Here is a 12,597-nt window from a genome sequence, read left to right on the forward strand (position 1 = left end):
TTGGGAATGCCCCACAAGTCTGAATATTGCAAGATCTGACTGAATTGGCCAAATGGAAACGCACAATGAGACTGGTTCTGGTAATGCTGTTCCACATGAGTATGTGACATCTCTATGTCCTTCCCACTGATCCCTCAACACCTGACACCATTCACGCCCCTCATACACTGAGGTGACAGAAGTAATGGGATAGGGGTATGCACATATATACGTAGATGGCAGTAGTTTGCATACCTAAGGTATAAAAGGGAAGTGCATTGACAAAGCTGTCATTTGTACACAGATGACTGATGCGAAACAAGTTTCCAATGTGATTGTGGCCACACAGTGGGAATTAACAGACTTTAAACGTGAAATGGTATTTGGAGCTATGGTACATTCCATTTTACAAACCACTAGAGATTTCAGTATTCCAAGATCAATAGTGTCAAGAGAGTGCTGAGGACACTAAATTTCAGGTATCACCTCTCACCATGGACAGTGCAGTGGCAGATGGCCTTTACTTAACAACCAACAGCAGAAGCATTTGTGTAGTATTGTCAGAGCTAACAAACAAGCAACTCTGCATGAAATAACTGCAGAAATCAATGTGGGACGTAAAACAAACAGTTTTGTTGGGACAGTGTGGTGAAATTTGCTGTTAATGGGCTGTAGCAGCAGATGACTGACATGAGGGCCTTGGCTAATAGCAGGACATCACTTGCAGTTACTCTCCTGGACTCGTGACCATATCAATTGGACCCTAGATGACTGGAAAATTGTGGCCTGTTCGGATGAGTTCTGATGTTAGTTGGTAAGAGCTAATGGTAGGCTTCAAGAGTGGTGCAGACACCAAGAAGCCATGGACCCAAGTTGTTAACAAGGCTCTGTGCAAGCTGGTGGTGGTTCCATGATGACATGGGTTGTGTTTATATGGAATTTACTGGGTCCCTCATCCAACTGAACTACCATTGTATGGAAATGTTATGTTTGGCTATTTGGATACCACTTGCAGCCATTCATGGACTTCATGTTCCCAAACGACAACATCTTTCACCAGGCCACAACTATTTGACTTGAAGAACATTCTGGACAGTTCAAACACACAATTAGGCCACACAGAACACCTGACATGAAAAGGATCTAACATTTAAGGGTCATAATCGAGAGGTCATTTCATGCACAACGTCCTGCATCATCAATATTTTCACAGTTATGGAGAACTATAGAGGCAGCATCGCTCAGCATTTCTGCAGGGGATTGTTCTAAAGTTGCATGACAAGTAGTAACCCACTTTAACCAAGAGTTAGTATGTGCTAATGTAGTTAACTATTTTTTCTAAAAATACCATTATAATCCTTTAAAGATCAAACTACAATTTTGAGATAAACAGCACCTATTTACTATATACAGCTTTTTTCTTTGTAATTTATTTGAGTAAATTTAGCTGCCATAAGAATAATAGTAGCATAGTGACCGTTTATAGTTCCTATATCATACTGGCAAGTTTTTGTGACTTGACTGTTTTTTGTTAATATATACAGGGTGAGTCACCTAACATTACCGCTGGATATATTTCGTAAACCATATCAAATACTGATGAATCGATTCCACAGACCGAACGTGAGGAGAGGGGCTAGTGTAATTGGTTAATACAAACCATAAAAAAATGCACTGAAGTATGTTTTTTAACATAAACCTGCGTTTTGTTAGCACATCTTAACATATAAACAAATACGTAATCAGTGCCATTTGTTGCATTGTAAAATGTTATTTACATCTGGAGATATTGTAACCTAAAGTTGACACTTAAGTACCACTCCTCCGCTGTTCGATCGTGTGTATCGGAGAGCACCGAATTGCGTAGGGATCCAAAGGGAATGGTGACGGACCTTAGGTACAGAAGAGACTGGAACAGCACATTACGTCCACATGCTAACACCTTTTTATTGGTCTTTTTCACTGACGCACCATGAGGGCTGAGGTACACATACACACGTGGTTTCCGTTTTCAATTACGGAGTGGAATAGAGTGTGTCCCGACAAGTCAGGCCAATAGATGTTCAATGTGGTGGCCATCATTTGCTGCACACAATTGCAATCTCTGGCGTAATGAATGTTGTACACGCCACAGTACTTCTGGTGTAATGTCGCTGCAGGCTGCCACAATACGTTGCTTCATATCCTCTGGGCTTGTAGGCACATCACGGTACACATTCTCCTTTAACGGACCCCACAGAAAGAAGTCCAGAGGTGTAAGATCAGGAGAATGCGCTGGCCAATTTATGCGTCCTCCACATCGTATGAAACGCCCGTCAAACATCCTGTCAAGGGTCAGCCTAGTGTTAGTTGTGGAATGTGCAGGTGCACCATCATGCTGATACCACATACGTCAGACACGTTTCCCGTGGGACATTTTCGAGCAACGTTGGCAGATCATTCTATAGAAATGCGATGTATGTTGCAGCTGTTTGGGCCCCTGCAATGAAGTGAGGACCAATGAGGTGGTCGCCAATGATTCCGCACCATACATTTACAGTCCACAGTCACTGTCGCTCTACCTGTCTGAGACAGCGAGGATTGTCCACGGACCAGTAATGCATGTTCCGTAGATTCACTGCCCTGTGGTTTGTGAAACCTGCTTCATCGGTAAACAGGTAGAACTGCAACACATTCTGTGTTAATGCCCATTGACAGAATTGCACTCGATGATTAAAGTCATCACCATGTAATTGCTGATGTAGCGAGACATGAAACGGGTGAAAGTGGTGACAATGCAGTATGCACATGACACTACTTTGACTCAGTCCACCGGCTCTCGCATCGCAATGTCCCGTGTACTCATGTGTGGGTTCATAGCAACAGCAGCTAACACATCAACTGCACCTGCTTCTCCTGTGACGGGCCTGTTACAGACCCGTTTGCGTGTTACGACCATACCTGTTGCATACAGTTGGCAGTAGATGTTTTGCAATGTGCGGCACGTTGGGTGCTCTCCGTCCGGGTACCGTTCTGCATACACTCTGCAGGCTTCAGCTGCATTTCATCGACACTCGCCATAGATGAGTATCATCTCCGCCTTTTCACAGTTCGAATACACCATGGTCACAGTTCCTACAACACTACACTATCACAGACGTCTGGTAACATGGTGTACTACAGTTGGTCTGCGTGCGGAGACGAATGCAGAATAACAATAGCAGCAAACGCTACATGCGGACACTGCGACAGCTAGAGGAAACCACAACAGTGCACTACACCCACACTCGTAAACACAGTTGTCATCGTAAACATGTCCCTGCAGATGCTGCTCGCCGACTGTGGCCCGTGTTTGTTACAACACGCAACTGAACATCGGAGGTTTCAAACGTCAACTTTAGGTTACAATATCTCCGGATGCTATTAACATTTTAAAATGTAACAAACGGCACTGATTACGTATTTGTTTATATGTTCAGATGTGCTAACAAAACTAACGTGTTTCCATTTTAAAAAAATGTAGGTTTGTGTTAAAAAACATACTTTCGTAAATTTTGTATGGTTTGTATTAAACAATTACACTAGCCCCTCTCCTCACGTTCGGTCTATGGAATTGGTTCATCAGTATTTGATGTGGTTTACGAAATATATCCAGCGGTAACGTTACGTGACTCACCCTGTATATCTCGACTTGTTCTAGTCTCTGATGGCTCTCCTTCTTGAAGGGGTCTATTGTATATTTTTAATAAATGAATATATGTTGCTATGGTATGTCCTTGGTGGAATGTAAATGTAGGAGTAAAAGTAACAGCACACCATATAGTTGAGGCATTGGATAGTTAACAGGCACACAATCAAGCCTGAATATACTGCTAAGCACTTAAACTATGTCCTTCTTCAGAGATAACTAGTGCAGAACACGCATGCACACATGTCCCAGCTATCTCCATTATACCTGCACTGCAGCTGCAGTCGAGGAACTGGAGAAAACCACTTCTATCAGTCTTACTCTGATGTAACTAAGATTCCTATAATTATATTGCAAAAGAATATCAAAACTATATCATACAGGTCTTTTTTATTTTTGATATAATCACTTTTTTTACATGGATATAACCAGTTTTGGCCAACAATGGCCATCTTCAGATGGTGTGGATGGCATTTAGAGAACAAATGTTCATGAGTTGTTAACATTATTTATAATGGATGAACATTTGTTCACTACATGCCATGCATAGCATCTACAGGTAGCCACTGTGTCATAAAAAGGTGATCGTGTCAAAAATAAAAATAAAGCTTTATAATAAGTCAGTCATTGTCTCCTTAAATGTAATATCAGTTTTTCCAAAAACTATATGGGTTTTCCTGAATTATAAACCTCTTATATGTACTACAGTGTGCTGGACATGAAGTCATGCGCATGGTTGAAAGGTATTCTATTTCAGTGTGAAATACATCACATGAATGGAACTGAAATACTGGTATTTTTCTTACAGATCGAAAATACTGTGTGATACAATGCACTGGCTATCTCAAATCTTGGGCCCCTGCTAAAATAGGCCTTGAGGAACAGGAAAGCGAAGGGGAAGGTGATGCCTGCAATCTCTCCTGCCTTGTTGCTGTCGGTCGTGTCCAGCCACAAGTGACACAACGCCCACCACTGACAGGAATGAGACGACCCAATGTTCGAACAATACAGTTCATATCAAGGCATGCTCTTGATGGCAAATTCCTTTTTGTCGACCAAAGGTAATGCGGCTCAAGAAATAAGAATCAAGTAATAGCCACAGTATCTTGTATTGATGGGTTGAAAAACGTATCACACTAACATAGGAAGTTTTTCTCTTATTGGCAGCATGCTTTATACACACATGTATTTACCATGCTTGAAATTCAAGTGAGAAATTCTGAAATTTGGATCATGTGTATGTTACCTGTGTACTCAGTGCCCAATGTAAATTACCATGTAATTACAAAAATTATAAGTTCAAACATGTTTTGAAGGCAACTGTCAACAGCTGTTAAGTGTGTTATGAAATGTATGACACACAGCTGTGTATGTTATTATTACCACTGGTTTTGGTAGTGATGATAAAAGACTTACAGGCAGCTGTGGGTCTTTGCATTTCATAAAACTATGATAACTTCAGTTAAGGACATTCATATGTACTCCCTCACACTTCAAAATTTAACAGAAACAAGTGGAACCTGACTAGGACATTAGGCAGTGTTACCGAAATTTGAAAATCTTCAACTTTTTAGCTATTGACAGTAGAAATTATCTACAAAGCGGTCCAATTTCTGTGTTATGAAAATTATGAAATTAGTTCTATATATAAAATTTATTTTAATAAATACATACTGATATGTTTCATGCACTCATAGTCTCAGTGAAAATCTGCACACAAAGCTGATTATTTATTCATCTGTGACAATGAGTACAAGCTGAAGCAATGCATTAAAGTTTGTACCGAGTTCAGGATTCAAATCTGGATCTCCTGTTCACTAGGCAGATGCGCTAACCACTGTGCCACCCTGGCTCTGCGGCTAACACAGCTGCACAGATTACCCTAGTATATCTCCCTCCCTAACACAAATTTCAATTCATGTTTCAGAAGGGAGGGAGATGTACTAGGTAATATGTGAAGTTGTGTTAGCAGCATTGTCAGGGTGGCTTAGTATGCTGGAGGCCTGGATTCGAATCCCGGCCTTGGAACAAATTTTAATTCATTGCTTTGTCCTGTATTCTTTATCATAGATAAAGTTGAGCCTTCATATGTTTCTGGAACATATAATTTATCTGATTAATTAGTTGTATGTGTTTTCCACAGGGCTACCTTGGTACTTGGTTTCCTGCCTCAGGAGTTGCATGGTACAAGCATGTATGAGTACTATCATCATGAAGACATTGCACATCTTGCTGAATCACATAAAATAGCTTTGCAGGGTCCAGAAAAAGTGACAACTCAGGTCTGTAATGAATTTAAATAGATTCTTTGCTTGATATCAGAGTGTACTTGTAAGGCAACTCTTTAATTCCATAAGGTAATTGTTACACTGATAATAGTTGGTTTCTTTATTCCTACAAGTGAATATTTTTTTACTCTTTTGATACATTCTGAAGAGTGAACTATGAAGAAATTACTTGGAGACCTGAGATTTGTTGAGCAAATTTTATTCCAGGAGTTATTTCAGATGAAATATCAACTACTCGGGTAGTTTTAACAGCACAAAAGAATCTAAGCTCTAAGAGAAACTTCATTCCAAAGGAATTGGAATTGGCTTACAAACTATCTGCTATGAGTTTATTTCTCTTGGTATGATTTTTGTTCAATAACTATTAAATTAATTTTTTCAAAATATTCTAGTTGTTTGTTTGGTGCAGAATAAAGGAAAACAAAATCTGGCAGGAGGAAGTGACATAATTTGTTCTAAGGACGACACTGCCTACACTGTGCAAATGAACAGATCTAACACATTGTTTTGCAAGTTATGAAGCAAAAATTTGAGATTGGGAAAAAAAAACAAAAAAAAAAAAAAAAACGGGTGAGTGGTGAAACTATGCAAGCAACAGTTGAAAGGATCTACATCAAGGATTAACATTCAAGAATATATGCTACCCATGAATCATTTTGCACTGATTTAAGAAAAGTTCTTCCGTGCTGGATGGCTGTGATTCAAGTATTCCTGGGGGTTACAGGAGGACCTAAAAGTATGCAGAGGCATGACTATAAATAGGTGTTGTAAGTCTGCTTCTTCCAAAATACAGATTTTATTAAGCACAACTTATTGTCAGGCGATCTCAGAAAGTAGTAGTTCTTGACTCTCCTGGAAATACACAGAGAAAAAGACTTTTGGATGTTAATACCTTGTGGTAAATACAGCACTATGAATGTTTCTTGGATAACTCACATGTCAGTGCTGGAAAACACTGTTTGTAGTTTTGAGTGGGAAACACTTGGATAAAAACTATGCTTCTGGTGTACCCAAATGCCATCAGTTTGTTCACTGGAAACATAATGTTTGGTTGAATGGAGAGCTAAGTCAGTCTCATTTTAGGCAGACAGGCAAATCTGTGGGCTAACCAAATGTCATCAGTAGGTAAAACTAACTGCAAATTTTGCAGTATAAGAAAGAACCACATAATACAAGGTTTCATCAAATGATACACCGCAGAGCTAGCTGACAAGTGAGAGCATGGTGATCCATGGCAGCTCTTAACTCTACCATGACTATTAATCCGTGTGACCAGGCTGTGCTAGACATATCTTTCCACACCTCTCCTAGAGACCATTCAGTATGTATGTTTAGTTATATCGAGTGACCCATTGATATGTCTGGTGGGATTACAGAAAAAGTGTAGATAGTGTGACCTTTTAGTCCCTTTTGTCACCAACCTATTGTCTTATTAAGCTTTACTTCTTTCTAACTATGATTATTGTACACCATTGTTCCTACACCAAGTACTTCAAGTGTCATTTCTCACCAAGTGTTGAAGCAGTACTTCAAAGAACTGATATTGGACTGGTGATAGTAAATTTGCAATGCAAGGATCTTTTATCAAATATATTTTAAACTAAAAACACAATTAAAATTGATCAACTTTTCTTTTTATTTTCAGGTATACCGATTTAAAAGCAAAGAGGGATCATTTATAAAACTTCAAAGTGAATGGAAATCCTTTAAAAATCCATGGACTAAAGATGTGGAGTACTTGGTTGCAAAGAACTCGGTCATACTGTAAGTTAGAGAGATTTCCTATTAATTTATTTTTATTTATTGTAACTGGAAGAGTTTTGATTGTTATAGATGTTCAAAAAGAACTAAAATAAAATGTTTTGCACCAGAAGTGAAAGATAGAGATAAATGAAACAAAAGGTTAAACACATATTTTTGGGACTGAAAATGAGACCATGACAGCAAATAATGAATGTAAAGAGATGTATAAAGAAAATGATACAAGAACACAATTAAAAAAAGAAAAAGAGGCTACTAGGGTGAGGCAGTTGAAGTCAAACAAATGCAGTTTTCATTCTTGCTTTTCTTTACATCATATCTTGCTGCTCATATTTTGAACCAATGCCCTGTATGATTTCCGATTTTATCCATGGTTATTCCTGTTCCCTGCAACCAGTTCCTTTCTTTTAGTGGATGTAGAGCCCCCGGTTTTGGAATGGGTTTTCTGTCCACTTCCATATATGTATACCCTACTGCTGCACTCCAGTATGTAGAAGGTTTTCAAAATAACACTGAGATGGCCAAATTCACATACCAAAGAAAAGATAGGCAGAATGTAATAAAATGATCATACTGTCTATAGAGGAAGAATCATCACTTAAATCATTGTGATAAGACACTTCTTCTCCGGAGAGTTACTTTGTATATAACAACTCCTGATGTCAGTGATATAAATCAAATTACCTTCTGACAGTCTCTGAAATGGCATTTTATATTGTTGATTGAATGATACAGATAAGTTATTGTCTATACAGAAATTTGTTTCATTGGAAACATTTGTTTATAGCTTGGATATTATTATGAATATAGACTGAGCCTCTTTGTGATGGGCATAGATAATTGGACATATTTCTAACACAGGTTCCCATGAAGATGATATGTGGTGGGCATTCACTTCCGGAAATGAGGTACATACAATGGTTTGCAAAACTTATCTTAAGAGTGGCAGAGTTGTCACTTGTGATACACTCTCGGCACAAGACTATTGCATTCACTTGTTATAAAAAATAATGCAAAGTTTTTGTATGCATGAACTGTAGTGTAACAATATATAATTAAAATGCTGTAATCAGTGTATCTAAACTGCATTGTAATGCATAAAAGTACACACATAAGTTACCTCAATTGAAATAGCTTCGTGACTAACATTTAAATAAGTCAAGTTGCCAGTTGTTGTTATTTCTTTGTGTCACATGCTCACTGTGTAGCCTGTTTTGTTGATATGTGCAAATAGAGGGTACTAAAGCAAAGCTGCAAAGTTTAACTCCAGTTTCAGATGTTCCTTTACATTGGACTGTTGAAAGCAGATATACTACAGACTGAAGGGACAAACCACTCACATAGTGGTTTTGATTCCTTCACACAGTTACCTCAATTTAAGCCTTGTTCCACTGGAAAGATGAGTAAAGTAACTGTTAGCATCAGTGTTGTTGAGAAACAGCTGAAATAATTAAAACTGAATAAAGCTCCAGGGCCCAAGTGGATCTCTATCAGATTCTATACTGAATTTGTGGCTGAGCTAGCCCGCCCTTCTAACTACAATCTTAGATTCCTCAAACAAAAAACCATGCCCAGTAGATGGAAGAAAGCACAGGTCACACCCATTTACAAGAAGGGTAGCAGAAGTGATCCACAAAACTGCAACCCAGTAACCTTGACATCAATTTGTTGCAGAATCTTAGAACATATCCTGAGCCCAAACATAATGAGGTATCTTGAACAAAGTGACCTCCTCCATGCCAATGACATAGAATCTGAAACCATCGATAATGCAAAACCCAACTCACACTTTTTCTCACATGACGTAATGAAAGTTTTGGTTTCTGAAAACCATTTCTCGTCACAACATGTACACTTATCATCAAAAGTATGATTATATGGTGCATTAAGCGAAATTTATGATTCGATTGATGATTTTTTGATAAGGCTGATGCAGCAGGTTATTTTGGCTGGAGAGCCATTGTCGGATGTAGAAGCAAGTTTGGGTGTACCCCAGCAAAGTGTGTTGGGACCCTTGCTATTCACGTTGTATATTAATGCCCTTGTGGATAATACTAATAGTAACCTCAGACTTTTTGCAGATTCTGCAGTCATCTATAATCAAGTACTGTCCAAAAGAAGCTGTATAAATATTCTGTCAGATCTCAGTAAGATTTCAAAGTGGTACGAAGATTGACAACTTGCATTAAATGTTCAGAAATGTGAAATTATGTACTTCACAGAAAAGTGTATCACAGCTGGGATTGGCCAACTAATGCAAATACCTAGATGTAACATTTTGTAGGGATATGAATGGAATGGTCACATAGGCTCACTGATGAGTAAAAGAGGTGACAGACTTCAGCTTATTGGCAGAGTACTGGAGAAATGCAATCATTCTACAAAAGAGATTGCTTAAAAATAACTTTCGCAATCTATTCAACAGTAGTACTTGCGTCTCTGGGACCTATACCATATAGGATCACAGGGCATACTGAACGTAGCATGGGTGGTCAATGGTCGATTTGACACTTGAAAGAGTGTCACAGAAATGTGGAAGAAACTGAACTGGCAGTCTCTTGAAGATAGACATAAACTATCCTGAGAAAGTCTACTTACAAAGTTTCAATTACCAGCTTTAAGTAATGACTCTAGGGATATACAACCTCCTATGTACGCTCACGTAGGGTTCATGAGGGCAAGATTAGATTAACTACGTCATTCAAAGAGCCATTTAAATAATCATTCTTCCTGTGGTCCATTTGTGAATGGATTGGGAAGAAACCCTAATAACTAGTACAATGGCACACACATCACAGTGGTTTTCAGAGTGTAGATGTAGATGTATATGGCTGTGTCAAACGTGGATGGCTGGGAGAAAAAATTTGCTACAGTGTTCCCGAAGGCTCAATCTCATGTCCACTATTCTTCCTTCATATATGTAAACTACAAACAGAATTAGGTCTTTTAGCAGATGATACTAGTATTGTAATCAGTCCAAGCATACACACAGAAAAAACAGTAAACAATGTTCTTAAAAGTATCACTGACTGGTTTTCTGCAAATGGTCTGACCCTCAATTTTACAAACATGCAACAAAATAAGTTTTCCACATCTAAGGCTACGACATGAACGATACGTATAGCACATGGAAGGCAATAGTAGATAGAGTGGAAACTTCAAAATTCTTAGGTATCCATATTGATGAGAATTTAAAGTGGAAAAATCATGTTCTAGAACACCTAAAGCAATTTGGTTCAGCCACATTTTCACTTATAATTATTGTAACTCTTGGAGTCGAAAATCAGTAAGCTGACATATTTTGCATATTTTTATTCAATAATGTCATATGAAAAAAGAAAAAAGTCTTCATAATTCAAAAATGTGTCGTGAGGGTAGTATGTGGTGCCCCTACCTATGATCATCTTGTAGACGTCTGTTTAAGGAGCTGGGCATTCTGACTATTGATTCTCAGTAATTTACTCCATCATGAAGTTTCTTATAAATAATCTACTGCAGTTCAAAAGGATCAATGATGTATATAATTACATTACCAGAAGGGGAAATGACATTCATTACTCTACATTAAGGCTGTCTTTTACCACAAAAGGTGGTGGACAGTGGTGCAACTAAAAATTTTGATCACTTACCCAATGATAGAAAATGTCTGACATACAGCAAAGTAAAATATTAAAACTAACTGAAAAAGTTTCTCCTTGACAGCTGCTTCTATTCCATATAAGAATTTTTCTATTATTGTAATGTAGGTTGTGGGTAGGATTTACTCACTCATATCTGTATATTAAGAAAAAAAGTTTAACTGTTCAACACATAGGCATATTTACAAAATAATTTTCAATGTGTATGTAAAATGACTCATTCCATGTCATAACTATTTATTGTGCAAAATGATCAATAGAACATGAAACTAATTAACTAGCTGCACATTGGTATCACTGCCCCCCCCCCCCTCCCCCCTGCACCTTTCTAATCTGTATGCCACAAAGTTATTTCTCTTGAGCTATACTTAGGTACAGTTGTGCTCAGTGTTGTCTTGAACACCACAGTCTTTACTAGGCTTGGCCATATTGAAAGTAATATGCACTTACCCTCCTCTGACTTTTGGGCAGTTATAGGGCAACCTTATACTTGACATTGACATGGACTCTAAACAACAGTGCAGTTTTGCATCTTTCACATTAACAAATCACTACCCTATGCTAAAATTCCTGTGAGTGTTAATGATGTAGAAATGAAATATATAAAACAGTAGCTGGGTAGTAGATGCCGTATATTTTTTTTAAAATTTAAAACATTAAAAGAAAGACACATCTCTTAGTCACATGAAGTATAAAGGGTAGGAAAAGATTTTGAATCCTTTTTAGACAACTGAACAGGCAAAATACATTGGTACACTGTACGCCAACAGCTACACTGCAATTCTAGGAGCATTCAACCTAATTTATTAGTGTACCATTTCCTTGAATGCTCCAATGTTTCCTTTATCAATTTGATTTTCAGCATACCATTAACATTACCAGGCTATGGTCTGCATCCGTATGTAGAATATGGTATGCTTTACCATCCATTACATCAGCATTAATGTCTTCTATGACTACCAGATTGTCAAAGCCTTCCACATATATTATTATTCTTGAATCTTCTAACGTACTCCTCTTGTAATATGGACTTTTAAGTCATTACAACAGTAACTGGTATTGTATTTCTTTCAGTAGTGAGAAGAATAATTCTATCACTTTGTTATTTATATTGACACATTCTTTAATCCATTTTTCAGTTTATTAATTCTTGATTTCAGTTTATAAACTATTGCATTAATAAGTATATTTTGCACAGTTCTCCTCCCGACACTCTGACTGCACTTCCTTTGGTTATACTTTTGTGGCTTTAATGACATTGTTT

At 37.9% G+C, this 12,597-nt stretch overlaps 1 protein-coding gene across 4 annotated transcripts in view; it reads left to right on the forward strand.

Moving 5' to 3' along the window:
• The window catches only part of LOC126267123 (protein cycle), a 946,454-nt gene that overhangs the window by 914,542 nt on the left and 19,315 nt on the right, over positions 1 to 12,597 (forward strand). For all 4 annotated transcript variants that reach the window (XM_049972039.1, XM_049972038.1, XM_049972037.1 and 1 more), the window contains 3 exons: positions 4,455 to 4,707; positions 5,790 to 5,928; positions 7,580 to 7,698. In XM_049972039.1, the coding sequence (XP_049827996.1) occupies positions 4,455 to 4,707; positions 5,790 to 5,928; positions 7,580 to 7,698 (511 nt within the window). The remainder of the gene's footprint in view (positions 1 to 4,454; positions 4,708 to 5,789; positions 5,929 to 7,579; positions 7,699 to 12,597) is intronic.

The sequence above is a fragment of the Schistocerca gregaria genome, chromosome 4, assembly GCF_023897955.1.
Source record: "Schistocerca gregaria isolate iqSchGreg1 chromosome 4, iqSchGreg1.2, whole genome shotgun sequence".
NCBI classification, from domain to species: domain Eukaryota; kingdom Metazoa; phylum Arthropoda; class Insecta; order Orthoptera; family Acrididae; genus Schistocerca; species Schistocerca gregaria.